Source organism: Elephas maximus, chromosome 2, assembly GCF_024166365.1.
Source record: "Elephas maximus indicus isolate mEleMax1 chromosome 2, mEleMax1 primary haplotype, whole genome shotgun sequence".
Taxonomy (NCBI): Eukaryota; Metazoa; Chordata; class Mammalia; order Proboscidea; family Elephantidae; genus Elephas; species Elephas maximus.
In genome coordinates this window covers 224641694-224656761 of record NC_064820.1, presented here as the reverse complement: position 1 = coordinate 224656761, position 15068 = coordinate 224641694, and the positions used below count along the sequence as shown (strand labels likewise).

The following is a 15068-nucleotide window of genomic DNA, read 5'->3' as shown; positions in this document are numbered from 1 at the left end:
TTCTCCGTTTATCATGATGTTCCTTACTGGACCAGTTGTGAAGATTTTTGTTTTCTTTATGTTGAGGTATAATCCATACTGAAGGCTGTGGTCTTTGATCTTCATTAAAAAGTGCTTCAAGTCCTCCTCACTTCCAGCAAGCAAGATTGTGTCATCTGTATAACGCAGGTTACTAATGAGTCCTCCTCCAATTCTGCTGCCCCGTTCTTCTTCATATAGTCCAGCTTCTTGGATTATCTGCTCGGCATACAGACTGAAAAAGTATGATGAAGGGATGCAACCCTGACACACACCTTTTCTCACTTAAAAACACGCAGTATCCCCTTGTTCTGTTTGAATGACTGCCTCTTGATCTATGTACAGGTTCCTCATGAGCACAACTAAGTGCTCTGGAATTCCCATACTTTGCAATGTTATCCATAATTGGTTATGATCCACACAGTTGAATGCCTTGGCATAGTCAATAGAACACAGGTAAACATCCTTCTGGTATTCTCTGCTTTCAGCCAGGATCCATCTGACACCAGCAATGATACCCTTTGTTCCATATCCTCTTCTGAATCTGGCTTGCATTTCTGGCAGTTCCCTCTCGATATACTGCTGCAGCCACTGTTGAATGATCTTCAGCAAAATTTTACTTGTGTGTGATATTGATGATATTGTTTGATAATTTCCACATTTGGTGGGATCACCTTTCTTGGGAATAGGCATAAAAATGGATCTCTTCCAATCGGTTGGCCAGGTAGCTGTCTTCCAAATTTCTTGGCATAGACGAGTGAGCACCTCCAGTGCTGCATCCATTTATTGAAACATCTCTATTGGTATTCTGTCAATTCCTGGAGCCCTGTTTTTAGCCAATGCCTTCAGTGTAGCTCGGATCTCTTCTTTCAGTATCATTGGTTCCTGATCATACGCAACCTCCTGAAATGGCTGAACATTGACCAATTCTTTCTGTGTGTTTCTTCCATCTTCTTTTAATGCTTCCTGCGTCATTTAATATTTTCCCTGTAGAATCCTTCAGTGTTGCAACTCTAGGCTTGAATTTTTTCTTCAGTTCTTTCAGCTTGAGAAATGCTGAGCATGTTCTTCCCATTTGGTTTTCTATCTCCAGCTCTTTGCACATGTCATTATAATACTTTGTCTTCTCGAGCTGCCCTTTGGAATCTTGGGTTCAGTTCTTTTACTTCATCATGTCTTCTTTTCACTTTAGCTTCTCGATGTTCAAGAGTAAGTTTCAGAGTCTCTTCTGACATCCATTTTGGTCTTTCTTTCTTTCCTGTCTTTTTAGTGACCTCTTGTTTTCTTCAGGTATGATGTCCTTGATGTCATTCCACAACTTGTCTGGTCTTTGGTCATTAGTGTTCAACACATCAAATCTATTCTTGAGATGGTCTCTAAATTCAGGTGGGATATACTCAGGTAGTACTTTGGCTCTTGTGGACTTGTTCTAATTTTCTCTCAGTTTCAACTTGAACTTGCATATGAGCAATTGATGGTCTGTTCCACAGGTGGCCCCTGGCCTTATTCTGACTGATGATATTGAGCTTTTCTATTGTCTCTTTCCACAGATACAGTCAATTTTATTCCTGTGTATTCCATCTGGTGAGGTCCATGTGTATAGTCACCATTTATCTTGGTGAAAAAAGGTATTTGCAATGAAGAAGTCATTGGTCTTGCAAAGTTCTATCATGTGATTTTCAGCATCATTGTTATAACCAAAGCTATATTTTCTAACTACTGTTCCTTCTTCTTTGCTTCCAACTTTCATATTCCAAACAGTGGTAATTATCAATGCATCCTGATTGCATATTTGGTCATTTGAGACTGCAGAAGTTGGTAAAAATCTTCTATTTCTTCATCTTTGGCCCTAGTGGTTGGTGCATAAATTTGAATAATAGCCATATTAACTGGTCTTCCTTGTAGGCAAATGGATATTATCCTATCACTTGCGGTGTTGGACTTCAGGATAGATCTTTAAATGTTCTTTTTGTCGATGAATACAACACCATTCCTCTTCAAATTGTCATTCCCAGCATAGTAAACCATATGATTGCCCGATTCAAAATGGCCAACACCAGTCCATTTCAGCTCACTAATCCCTAGGATATCGATGTTTATGAGTTTCATTTTATTTTTGACGATTTTCAGTTTTCCTAGATTCATACTTCGTACATCCCACGTTCCGATTATTAATGGATGTTTGTAGCTGTTTCTTCTCATTTTGAGTCGTGCCACATCAGCAAATGAAGGTCCTGGAAGTTTGACTCCATCCATGTCATTAAAGTCAACTCTAGTGTGAGGAGGCAGCTCTTCCCCAGTTGTCTTTTGAGTGCCTTCCGACCTGAGGGGCTCATCTTCTGGCACTATATCAGACAGCGTTCCACTGGTATTCATAAGGTTTTCACTGGCTAATTCTTTTCAGAAGCAGACCACCAGGACCTTCTTCCTAGTCCCTCTTAGTCTGGAAGCTCAGCTGAAACCTGTCTGCCATGGTGACCCTGCTGGTATTTGAATACCGATGGCATAGCTTCTAGCATCACAGCAACATGCAAGCCCCCACAGTACAACGAACTGACAGACACATCAGTTTGAGTCTAGAAACTTTAAACCCTCTTGCCATTGAGTTGATTCCAACTCATAGCGACCCTACAGGACAGAGTAGAACTGCCCCCATAGAGTTTCCAAGGAGCGCCCAGTAGATTCAAATTGCTGACCTTTTGGTTGGCCGCCACAGCACTTAACCACTACACCACCAGGGTTTCCACCTAGAAACTTTAGATACTTTAAAATATTTCTGGACTTTAGCATCTGGGTCCCCCTGAATTATGTCCCAGGTGAGGCAGCTAAGACCTGGAGGACTGGGTGACTTAAGGACTGGGGCATGGGTGAGCAACCTCAGGCCTGCATCTTCCTCCCTAACATGGGATGGTTAGTGGTACCCACCTAAGGATGGTATGGGGACTAAGTGAGCATCTGTACAGTACTTACACCCTCTTCCTCTCCCTCCTCCTCATTGTCATCATCATCAACATCAAACAGCCCATCAGGGTAGAGCTGAGGCCAGAGACCCCTGCTCCTACTGCTTCAGGGACATGGCAAAGCTGTCCTTTGGATAAGCACGCAGGACGTACCTTTGATGACAGGCTTCTCACCGATGCTCCGAATGCTATAGACAGCACTTGACAGTGGCACCTCTGGGATCAGCTCGGCAAGCAGGTACCCGGAATACCAGGCACACAGGGAGGCGAAGAAGAGGAAGAGTGCCTTAAAGGTGCCTGGGGACAAACAGCAAGACCTTGACTGTGGCTTTGCCGGGGACAAATAGGGCAATCCCCACCCCACGATGCTCCTAACCCATGCCCTGGCCTTTCATCCTGACCCTCATCCCGTGTTCCCATGTCAGCAGGATTGCTCTAAGGAACTGGTACTCCTGCTGATGGAGTGTCCTGGGGAGGGGAGGAGAATGCAAGGGCAGAGAAGCCAGACTATATAAAAAAAAAAGTACGTGGCATCAGGATTGGAGGAAGACTCATTAGCGACTTGTGTTATGCAGATGACACAACCTTGCTTGCTGAAAGTGAAGAGGACCTGAAGCACTTACTGATGAAACTCAAAGCCTACAGCCTTCAGTACGGATTACACCTCAACATAAAGAAAACAAAAATCCTCACAACTGGATCGATAAACATCAAGACGAACGGTGGAGAAACTGAAGTTGTCCAGGAATTCATTCTACTTGGATCAACCATCAGTGCCCATGGAAGCAGCATTCAGGAAATCAAACAACACACTGTATTGGGCAAATCTGCTGCGTAAGACCTCTTTGAAGCTCTAAAAAGCAAAGACGTCACTTTGATGACTAAGGTGCACCTGACCTAAGCCATGGTGTTTTCAATAGCCTCATGCGTATGATGAAGCTGGACAGTGAATAAAGAAGACCAAATGTAAGGGCATAAGCTCCTTAAGGGAATCATGATGAAGTAGCTGGTTTTGCATGGGTAGGCATGTGAAGCAGACAGCAGCAGAGAATACAAAGGAGACAGAATGTACTGAACGGCAAGTTTTTACAATTGCTGTTGGTTTGGGCTTAGGGCTTCCTTAAATGATAAAGTAATGATTCTTCCAGAGCCTGGTGAACCAACATACCCAACACAATCACAGACCTAAAATTCAAAAGCCACTCATTCATTCTTGTTTTGAGACACATCTTATTTTAATACATGCTTGGAACCAGACTGTACCCTCTGGTGGGCAGGGGACTTGCTGGCTGCTCACTGCTACATAACCTGTGCTGAGAATAGTACATGGCGCCAGGGAACATGTGGTGGATTCTTGGGTGCACTGGCAGCAATTCCCCCAACCCACCTTTAGAATCACTGATGAGCCCATGGGATACCCTGGGTTCCCAACTGCAGAAAGTCCCTAGGAACATCTTTCTGGTACATTTGCCCCAATATCTCAGCTCTCCCAGAGGCCAAAAGGTTTTACAATTTGTAAGGAAAGGGCACTCACTAACTCCTAGGTTACTAGAAGTCTAATAACAGCTCCCTGTCCTTCACGGCAACCCATGGCCAGGTGGCTTTGGTCTTACCCCTTAAATATCTCCCAGAGCAGAGCTCATTCAGCTGTTCACTAACCAAATCTGAAAAAAACACAGAAGGACCACCCACGCCTTGCACAAGTGGTTGATGTGAACTTGTCCATCAGCAGCAGCTCTCTGATAGCTCTAGTCCTGAGAAAAAAGAAAGGAAAGGAGGGAAGGAAGAAAGAGGAGAGGGATGGATGGAAGGAAGGGAAGGAAGGAAAGGAAGATAAGCCTCCTGTCCCATCCCACCCCACTCCAGCAGCCTCAGGTCTATCTTCCGTAGCCTCCAGGTCTTACCTTCCCCATTTGCCTCCACCCCGTGGCTCCTGGTCTGCTGGGTGGGTCAAGGTCTCCAAAGATCTCCCTGGTGCCAGGCGTAGGCCCCTGCCCTCATTCTCCCTGGCAACATGTGCTGGAGGCCCCAGCCTACTCTGGAGGCACTCTCGCCCAGAGCTCAGCTCCAGCATCTTCTCAGAAGCCCAGGATTAGCTCACTCAGACCTCTGGGTTCCTGACTCAGGTGTCCAATTGCCTATCTGATGTCAATGCCTGGATGACTCACAAAGCCTTAAACTTCACAGGTCTAAAAATAGACTCTTGATTTCCCTGATCCCTGCTGTCTTAGGCTGGATTCTCTAGAGAAGCAAAACTTGCAAAGTGTATAAATATATATACACAGAGAGGTTTATATCAAGGAAATGGCCCACGAGGTTGTAGAGGCTAGAATATCCCAAGTCCAAGGGTCAGGACAGACACTTCTCCTGATTCATGTAGCCACAGGGGCTGGTGAACCCAAGACCGGCAGGTCAGAGAGCAGGGCTCTTGCTCACAGGCTGCAAAGATCAATGAATCCCAAGATCAGCAGCCAAGATCACAGGTAAGCTGCTAGCTCAAGTCCCAAGAAATGGAGGCCAGATGAACAGGAGTCAGCTGCAGGACCCTGCGTGAACAAAAAGCCCCCATGCCTTGCCAGAATGTCTGCTTATATTCGATGCAGGCCACACGCCCAGGGAAACTCCCTTTCGACTGATCGGCCACTCACAGCAGATCCCATCATGGGGGTGATCACATATCAGATCTCAGCAGGGAAGTGATCACAACGTTATAAGGCTGCCAAAACACTGAGAATCACGGCCCAGCCAGGCTGACACACAATCTTAACCATCACATCCCCAGACCTGCTCCTTCTCCATGTCTTACCAACCTCAGTGGATAGGGCTAGCTGCTAGGTCTCTGGAAGTTTCCATGATTCCACACTCAGATGCGAAGGAAAGAAGCAAGGGAAGGAAGGGAGGTAGAGAGAGGGAGGGTGGCAGAGAGGGAGGAAGGAAGGGAGGCATCCCCATCGCCTCCACCCTCACCAGCCACCAAGGACAACTCAGTCACTACCTGCCAACCCTTCTTTGGCTGCTTGTGAGTATCTGGACCCACACCCAGGTGTGGTCCCCACGCAGGGTTTGGACTTATTGCAGGGAGCTTTCCCTCTACCCTGAGCAGAGACGAGCTCCCCCGTGTCTTGGGCCAGCAGACATTTCTCCCAGCCCCTCTTTCCTAGGTTTGCAGCCCTTTACTTGGAGGCACAGCCCCGCCTTCCCAGCACACAGCTCCATTCCAGTCCCTGGTGGGGGATGAAACCCAAGCCCCTGCCAGTCTGGCAATGGTTGCCATGAGTCAGAGCCGACTTGACAGCAGTGGGTTGGGAGGCATCGGTGGTTCAGTGGTAGAACTCTCACCTTTCATGCAGGAGATCTGGGTTCAATTCCCAGCCAATGCACTTCATGTGCAGCTACCAACTGTCTGTCAATGGAGGCTTGCATGCTGCTATGATGCTGAACAGATTTCAGCAGAGCTTCCAGACTAAGACAGACTAGGAAGAAAGGACTGGCGATCTACTTTTTCAATAGTCAGTTATTGAAAACCCTGTGGAGCACAGTTCTACTCTGACACACACAGGGTTGCTATCAGTCAGAGTTGACGCCACAGGAACTGGTGTTTTTAACTGCTGGTGTCGGAAGGGCAGCTCACCAGCTTAGTTAGTCCGGTTCCCTCACAAGACACCTCTGGTTCCGCTTGGGATTGTGATTGTTTTAAATGCTACTTCAACATTGTAAAAATGACATGGGGGCAGTGTCTGACCTCCTCTAATTTCACAAGGGGGAAAGAGAATCAAGATCAACAGCCCAAAGCTGACTCCCATGAGGTGGATGTCAGACGTGCCTCCTCTCTTTACCAATTCTGACACCAACTGTCCCACCCACTGCACTCTCTGCCTCTCTGCGGGGTTCGATACTTCACTGCAATGGCCACACAGAACTCACAGACTATACTCATGATTATGGGGTTTATCAGGGAAGTAACAGTTACAATTCAGGCTCAGGAACACTCAGGAGACAGTTCTTCCATCAGGACAGTATCTGCCCAGCCGTGCTCACAGGCACGCTTCTCTCTGGCCCTAGGCACCAGGGCACCAAAGGCACTCAGCTTTCTCGCTCCGTGGCCAGGAAGCCCACCGAGTCGTCTCCTGCTGCTGGGTCTCCTGCTGGTTTCTCCTTCCTTGGTGGTGCTGGGCTCTCCTCTTTTCTCTGGAATTGGCTTTCTTTGAAGGCAAAACTGACCAATCCCTTTGGTAGGCCACAATTACTATATCACACAATCACCTGGGTGGGAGTTACAAGACCACAGCTAGAAAGGCCACATACGAAAGTAATGCATTTCACTGCAAACATCAATATATATATTTTTTCGCTTTTCCAAACCGTACAGTCCCCAAGAGCACTGGGACATTAGTCAGGGATGGCTTCCTCTCACGAAATGCCTGAGAGAGCACTGCCATTACAGTCTCTGGGGCTGAATGACTTCTGGAAGCTGGATGAACCAGCCACAGAACACGATCAGACACAGTGGGCTTAGTACTCCCCTCTGTCCTGTAGCCCCTCTGTTTACTCCACGCATGAGGCTTTTTGTTCTGAATTCTCAGAGATGCTGGTTTCCCCTGTGACACACCTTTGTAGCCCCTCTGCCTGGCCTGCCCTTCCCTCCAGACCCCTGGCGACCTCCTACTCCTTCCTCCTTCCTGGCTCCCCCAGCACAGCTGGTGCCCCACCTCTGTGCAGCTTTATACTGCGGCCAGCACACTGTGTGGTCAGTGCACAGTAGGAGTCTCTGCCCTCCAGATCTACGCCTGAGCCTGCGGGACCGTGAACGGGACATGATATTTCAGAAGTTCTGTTGGATGAACCCTGAGCGATCATACCCTGAGGTATTGCAGTATCTCAGGTTTAAAGGCAACGACCGTCCACTGTTTTGTGTGTCAGGACATAGCTGGGCTACTTCACCCACTTCCAAGTGTCATATCTGAAGAAGAAAATTGGCAAACCAGAGAATGTTCTAGAAACCATGACACACGCGTGATCTCTGAGCAAAGAGCTGTTGTTCAGTTTGGAGGAGGCTGAAAGGAAACACGATGCTGCCTTTCAGATGTCTAGAGAACAGAAGGAAAGGAAACAAGATTTTCTCCACCATCAAACAAGGACAAATGGGTGGAACATAATGAAGACTGAGTAAAACCAAAGGCACCTGTACAAGTAGAGCTATAGGCCATAGGATGGCCCGCTGTCTTAGTTACTTAATGCTACTGTAGCAGAAATACCACAAGTGGGTGGCTTTAATGAACAGAAATTTATTATTTCACAGTTTAGGAGGCTAGAAGTCTGAATTCAGGACACTGGCTCTAGAAGTGTCTCTCTGTCCACTCTGGAGGGAAATCTATGTCTCTTTGAGCTTCTTTTCCTTGGTCCCTTGATGTGTTCCGCATGGCATCAATCTTTCTCCATCTCTGCTTTCTTACTTTTGTGCCCAATCTGATCTTTTTTATATCTCAAAAGTGATTGGTTTAAGATATGGCTGCATTAACATAAAAAAGAAAACACTATTCCCAAGTAGGATTATACCTACAAACATAGGATTAGGATTTATGACACACAATTCAATCCACAACCCCTGCCTAGTGGGCAAATCACATCAGTAAATCAAACAACGCATTGCACTGGGCAAATCTGCTGCAAAAGACCTCTTTAAAGTGCTAAAAAGCAAAGATGTCACCCTGAAGACTAAGGTGAGCCTGACCCAAGCCATGGTGTTTTCAATCGCCTTATATGCATGGGAAAGCTGGACGCTGAATAAGGAAGACCAAAGAAGAATTGACGCCTTTGAATTGTGGTATTGGCAAAGAATATTGAATATACCATGGACTGCCAAAAGAATGAACAAATCCGTCTTGGAAGAAGTACAGCCAGAATGCTTCTTGGAACCGAGGATGGCAAGACTTTGTCTCACATACTTTGGACATGTGATCAGGAGGGATCAGTCCCTGGAGAAGGATATTAGGCTTGGCAGAGGATCAGCAAAAAAGAAGACGACCCTCAACGAGATGGACTGACAGTGGCTGCACCAATGGACTTAAGCATAGCAATGGTTGTGAGGATGGAGCAAGACTGAGCAGTGTTTGTTCTGTTGTACATAGGGTTGCTACGAGTCGGAACTGACTCAACGGCACCTAACAACAACAACAACAGTAGGGCGGTAAGCTCCCCATCCCTGGACATTCTTCAAGGCTCCCAGGACGGCTATAACATATTTCTGCTTGGGGGAGGGGTACAGCTGATGACCTACAGCCTGAGGACAGCCTGGTTTCCTGTGGTGGCAGGCAGCTGGTTGGGGGAGGCCAGGCTCTGGTAGCAGAACCATCTGGGGTGGACAGCAGCTCTAGCAACATGCACTGGAAGAGTCCATCGTTAGACGATGGTGATACACACTGGTGGGCACTGGACTGGCAGCCAGCAGAGATCTGATACAGCCACAGAATTGTCCCAGAAGCCCGAGGGAGGGCAAGATCTGGGGGGCAAGAGGAGACAGCCAGAGTCCAGGCAGACAGTGTCAGGTGAGCTGTGCCCCTGCCTGTCCATGGGCTGGATATCAGTCTCTGCAGACAAAAGCAGAGTGGGTAGAATACAAGGCTGCCAACCAAGATGGGGTCTCAGACACTGGGCAGCAGAGAATAAGCCAGCATCCCGGCCTTGGGAGAGGTGGGAACCAAGGCTGCAGCTAAACTTGTACCAGTGGTAAGCCCAGGGATTCAGCTTAGCTGGCTCCCAGGGACCAGGCAGACCTGCCCTGGTGGAAGGGAGGGGACCCAGAGCTTTAGTGGGCAGAGGAACACATAGAGTCCAGGAAGCCTTCTGTGATTCCGTAGTCAGCAATCAGGCTTTTCCGTAAGCCAATAAAGTCATTGCTTGTTTACGGACGTGTCCATCACTCACTATGATACACAGTGAGCGATGGGAGCAAAGGCCAGGTTGTAGCACGTATGGGAAGTCAGTAAACTTTCTCCTCGGAGACACCCTTGAGAATGTGTGTGTGTCCAGTCCTCATCGCCACCCTCAGGAGTCTCAGGGTGGCCTGGACACTTCATCTATGTTCCAGAAGAAAGCTATCTTCAACCCAATTTGTTCCAAGCCAGGTTATAGGTAGGGGCCACTTTAGGATGCTCCTCACCTCTCCAGCCCAAGAGTTACCTTAAAGGGGCAATTTAAAAGCCATAAGAACACCTCCTATGGGTGGAATTTCCTTTAGCCTGAACTTGGATAAGGAAGCTACGTGTCACTGGTGGCCTGGTTCACATGGACTCAACTCCCTTCACCATGGAAATGGCCATGCCCTCACCACTTGCGCCAGAAAGGTCAGGAGCTGTAGGAATGGGTGGTCCAGACTCAGGGTCTTGGCTTCTTTGTGGTCTCCACACTCTGCTGGCCTTCAGTGCCCACTGTCATTGCTGTCCTGTCTACTAAGACTTTTTTTCTTGTACCTTAGATGAAGGTTTACAGAACAAACTAGTTTCTCATTAAACAGTATACACATCGTTCTATGACATTGGTTAACAACACCACGACATGCCAGCACTCTTCCTTCTCAACCCTGGGTTCCTTATTACCAGGTTTCCTGTTCCCTGCTGCCTTCCAGTCCCCACCCCAGGGCTGGTGTGCCCCTTTAATCTTGTTTTGTTTCATGGGTCTGTCCAATCTTTAGCTGAAGGTTGAATCTCAGGAGTGACTTCGTTACTGAGCTGATAGGGTGTCCGGGGGCCATACTCTCAGGGTTTCTCCAGTCTCTGTCAGGCCAGCAAGTCTGCTCTTTCTATTTGAGTTAGAATTTTGTTCTACATTTTTCTCCACCTCTGTCCAGGATCCTCTATTGTGATCCCTGTCAGAACAGTCAGTGGCGGTAGCTGGGCACCATCTAGTTGTACTGGACTCAGACTGGTGGAGGCCGTGGTAGATGTGGTCCATTAGACCTTTGGACTAATCTTTCCCTTGTATCTTTAGTTTTCTTCACTCTTCCTTGGTCCTGAAGGGGTGAGACCATGTCCATGGAGATTTTTGGGGAGAAGGGATAGACGGGGTTGCTCTTGAACACCACAGAAGGTTTGCACGATAAGCCACCTAGAAAGACTTATGTGCCAATGCCCACTGGGAGGGATTGGGATAACAACTGTTGTTGGTGTTAGCTGCCGTGGGGTCAGCTCCTGACTCATGGTGACCCCACGCACAATGGGACAAAATGCTGCTAGGTCCTGCACCGTTCCCATGATTGGATGCGGGTCGGACCATTGTGATCTGTAGGGTTTTCATTGGCTGATTTCAGAAGTAGACCGCCAGGCCTTTCTTCCTAGTCCATCTTTGTCTGGAAGCTACACAGAAACTTGTTCAGCATCATAGCAACACATAAGCCGCCAATGACAGACGGATGTACATGAGGTGCACTGGCCGAGAATGGAACTAGGTCTCCTGCGTACCAGTCACCGTCACGTCAGTTCCGACTCATAGCAACCTAGAAGGTGAGAATTCTACCACTGACCCCTCAGGATGACCCCTCAGGATGAACTCTCAAAATGACCACCACGGGTGAAGAAATGGTGGATGGCTTATTTCAGTTATTCACCTTTCCTACGAACTAACTGGAATCAACCCAATGCTTGGTTGAAGTATCTGGGAAAATGCCATTTCCAAGAAAGTTGCCAAAACTTTTCCTGGAGATTTGGCTCACAAACTCAAAAGTGACTTGGCTTTGAATTTCTGCAGTCAACTTTCATCACAATCACACACGCCCAGGTAAATACAAAGCGTTCTCTCAAAGCTTTACACAAAAGGACCGCATGGCCTAGGAATGAGTCACAAGGTCTGCATGAAAACTTACGAGTGAGGGGAAAACCAAAAAACCAAACCTTTTGTGGTCAAGTCAGTTTCGACTCATAGCGACCCTAGAGGACAGAGAAGAACTGCCCTATAGGGTTTGCAAGGAGCAGCTGGTGGATTCAATCCGCCGACCTTTTGGTTAGCAGGGAATGTTTAACCACTGTGCCACCAGGGCTCCAGGTGAGGGGAAGCAAGCTGGTAATATTCAGCATTTTTTACAAAGCAATCAGCAAAATATTATTAAAAGTATACAATACAGAAACATACATATTTTTAATTTCCAAAATAAAAAAAAATTTTTCTTAATTTCCAAAATAGCTATAATCAAAGTCAATACAGCAACTGAGGTGCTCATTCTCCCTCTCTCTCAAAGATATGTCTCTCCACCCATTTATCTTGTGATCCACACGTGTTACCAAAACAGTATTATTCAGAAATGAAGTTTTTGAAGGAAAAATAAGTATGTTACACAATAAGGCAAAAATCTTAAGATTTGGCTCTGCTACCACCACCAGGTGCCATTAAGTTGACCTGACTCATGCATGTCGGACTAGAACTGTGCTCCACAGGGTTTTCAATGGCTTTTTCAGAAACAGATTGCCAGGCCTTTCTTCCAGGCACCTCTGGGTGGACTTCAACCTCCAACTTTCGGGTTAGCAGCTGAGCTTGTTAACCATTTGCACCACTCAGGGACTCCTTAACTTTGATAATGGAGCAGAAAAGCCAGCACTTAGGAGAACTTTCTGGAGTGTGACCGGCCACACAACCAGAATGCTAGTGCTAGAGAGAAGTTCTGAAATCATTTATTTAGTCGAATGCCCTCACTGCAGAGAACCTGGGAGCTGGCATCCAGAGTGGGGAGAGTGACTTGCCAAAGAACCCCAGGGAACTTTGCATTTTTGCACAAGACATGCTGCCTTCCTCCAGAAAAAACCCAGATTCCTCAGATTACAGGAAGAAGGAAAAAAAAAAAAACAAACAGCAAAACCAATTAGGGAGGAAGACAGGCTCTGAGAGATGTAATTGCTGGTAAAGTAAATATGTGTTTTTTTTTTTTTTTCTTTCCTCTTGCCTACTTTTTCCAAATCTTCTGCAATCTGAAATACTTCCATAAGTGGGAAAAATAAAAACAGCCTTATGAAAAAATGCTACAGAACTATAATAATCAGATATGACCAGGCATTCCATTTTAGACCCCACTTCTAAGCCACCAGCCCCCAGTGAGGTGAAAACGGCTGGCTCACTTTCCCCTGCCTGTTACTTACCAGTGCACAGAATCCAAAGGCGTCTCTAAGCAGCACCCAACCACCTTTCTTTGTTGGGGGATGCTCTCCCCCAACGGAAGGATGTGGTCTGCCTGTGCTCACCCACTGCCTTCCTGGACCCCCTGCCTGCACCCGGGGTCAGATTACCCAATAAGCAAGGCACCCAGGGGTCTAATTGTGCCTTCCCACCAATCTGCAGTGCACAATTTCATCTGTCCCCCACCACGTCAAAGATGTGGTGAAACGCATGTGAAATTGCTAATCTCTGATGAGACTAAGTACAATTAAACCCATGCGTACCTTGCTCAAAGCAAGCAGGTGCATACCGTATTTACTGGTTAATCCAATCCTGCCTGTACGTAGGGTGGGATTAACCAGTAAACATGGGTTTAATTGTATTTCCTTGCTAATCTGTGGTTAAGCCTTCCACTGCTAGTCAAAAAGCCGGCAGTTCTAATCCACAAACTGCTCCTTGGAAACCTTATGGGGCAGTTCTACTCTGTCCTATATGGTCGCTATGAGTTCGAATGGACTCCACCGCAACGGGTTTGGTTTGGTACCTTGCTCATTGGCTATTCCGCCCTGCCTGCACCCAAGCTGTGGTGGGGGCAGGCAGGGGTGAGGGGAGTAAGGTGTAAGGACACCGCTTGGGGAAACCCTGGTCTATTCGCCCCTTCTGGAGTCGCTCAAGTTCACCATACCCCCCTTTCCTGATGTCAAGTTGAAGACCCCGCCCTCGCCAGCCACACCTTTCTGGCTCAGCGAGGGCTCCCCTAATAATGCCACAGTCCCAGGAAGGGTGAGAGGGGCGCTGCTCCCCTGTCCCAGGATCCCCTTTCCTCCACCACCTCTCCCCCACGGGTGGGCGCACTCACTGCCAACCATGGAGCCCATCTTCCAGCTGCTGCTCCCCGCCTGCCAGTCCTCGGCCTGCGGGCGCCCCTCACCTGGTCCTGGGCAGCAGCTCCCGGGACGACCTGGAGGCAACCTTCCACCTCTCGACACGCCCTCGGGGCAGGCAGGCGGCAGACAGCAGCTGGATTGGTGGGCGGCGGCCGGGGAGGTGCGCAGAGCCGCGGGACGGGCCGGGGCAGCCCGGCAGGTGGGGTCAGACAGGTGCTGGGGTGGCGCCAGGAGCTTCTTGCTGGGCTGCCGGGAGCCCACAGCTGACCTGACCCAAGAGGCCGAGCAGAGTCTGTTCTGAAGGAAAGACACTGTGTGCCCCTTAACGCTTTGCCACCCAGGCCTCAATTCAATGTCTCATAAGAGGAAATAGCTGCAAAAGTATGCATGGCCTTATAAACCCATAGTCCCAGCTGGGCTCAGGTTTGCGGAATCAACGCCTGCTTTTCCCGGGCCACTGCATAAGGCTCTTCACTTCCTCCTGAACAGTCACGCTGCCCACTGAATGGGGCCCCACCTCGTTTTCTCACTGGGGTTGGTTAACTCTGGAAAATGAAGCAAGGACAATACTTGGGTCCCATGGTCATGGTTGCAGGTCTGCCTGCAGAGACCAGGGAGTCCAGAGGGTGAGGGTCCTGACACGTGTTTGAGGCTTCCCAAGAAGCTCCTCTGCACCCCTCCAGCACATCCACAGTGACATTCCCCAAACCCCCAAACCAAACCCATTGCTGTTGAGTCAATTCTGACTCACAGTGACCTCACGTGTTACAGAGTAGATCTGCTCCATGGGGTTTTCTTGGCTATAATTTTTACGGAAGCAGACTGCCAGGCCTTTCTTTTGTGGTGCTGCTAAGTAGGTTTGAACCATGAACCTTAAGGTTAATAAATTGCTTCTAAACCCATGCAGTCACAGTGGCCTCAGGCTACGAAGGGCAAGTCGAGGCTCCCAGACAGTTGGTCACCATGGCAGAAAATAAGAGTTCCAGGGAGTTGGGGGTCTGCAAAAGACCCAGGCCTCCCTCTGGAGCTCGGCTGACTGCTGTTCCGCTCTGCTCCCAAGAAGCCC

The 15068-nt window shown here is 48.2% G+C and overlaps 1 protein-coding gene and 1 non-coding gene across 2 annotated transcripts in view; one reads left to right on the top strand and one right to left on the bottom strand.

Moving 5' to 3' along the window:
- The window catches only part of FAM3B (FAM3 metabolism regulating signaling molecule B), a 67499-nt gene extending 53234 nt beyond the window's left edge, over positions 1–14265 (bottom strand). Inside the window, exons 1-2 of the mRNA XM_049874910.1 lie at positions 13975–14265; positions 3132–3275 (exon numbers count right to left, since the gene is read on the bottom strand). Of these exons, the coding sequence (XP_049730867.1) occupies positions 3132–3275; positions 13975–13993 (163 nt within the window). The 5' untranslated portion in view covers positions 13994–14265. The remainder of the gene's footprint in view (positions 1–3131; positions 3276–13974) is intronic.
- On the top strand, positions 6288–6358 carry TRNAE-UUC (transfer RNA glutamic acid (anticodon UUC)). Its single transcript has one exon. It is a non-coding gene; the product is annotated as a tRNA-Glu (tRNA).
- Positions 14266–15068: the final 803 nt, after the last annotated feature.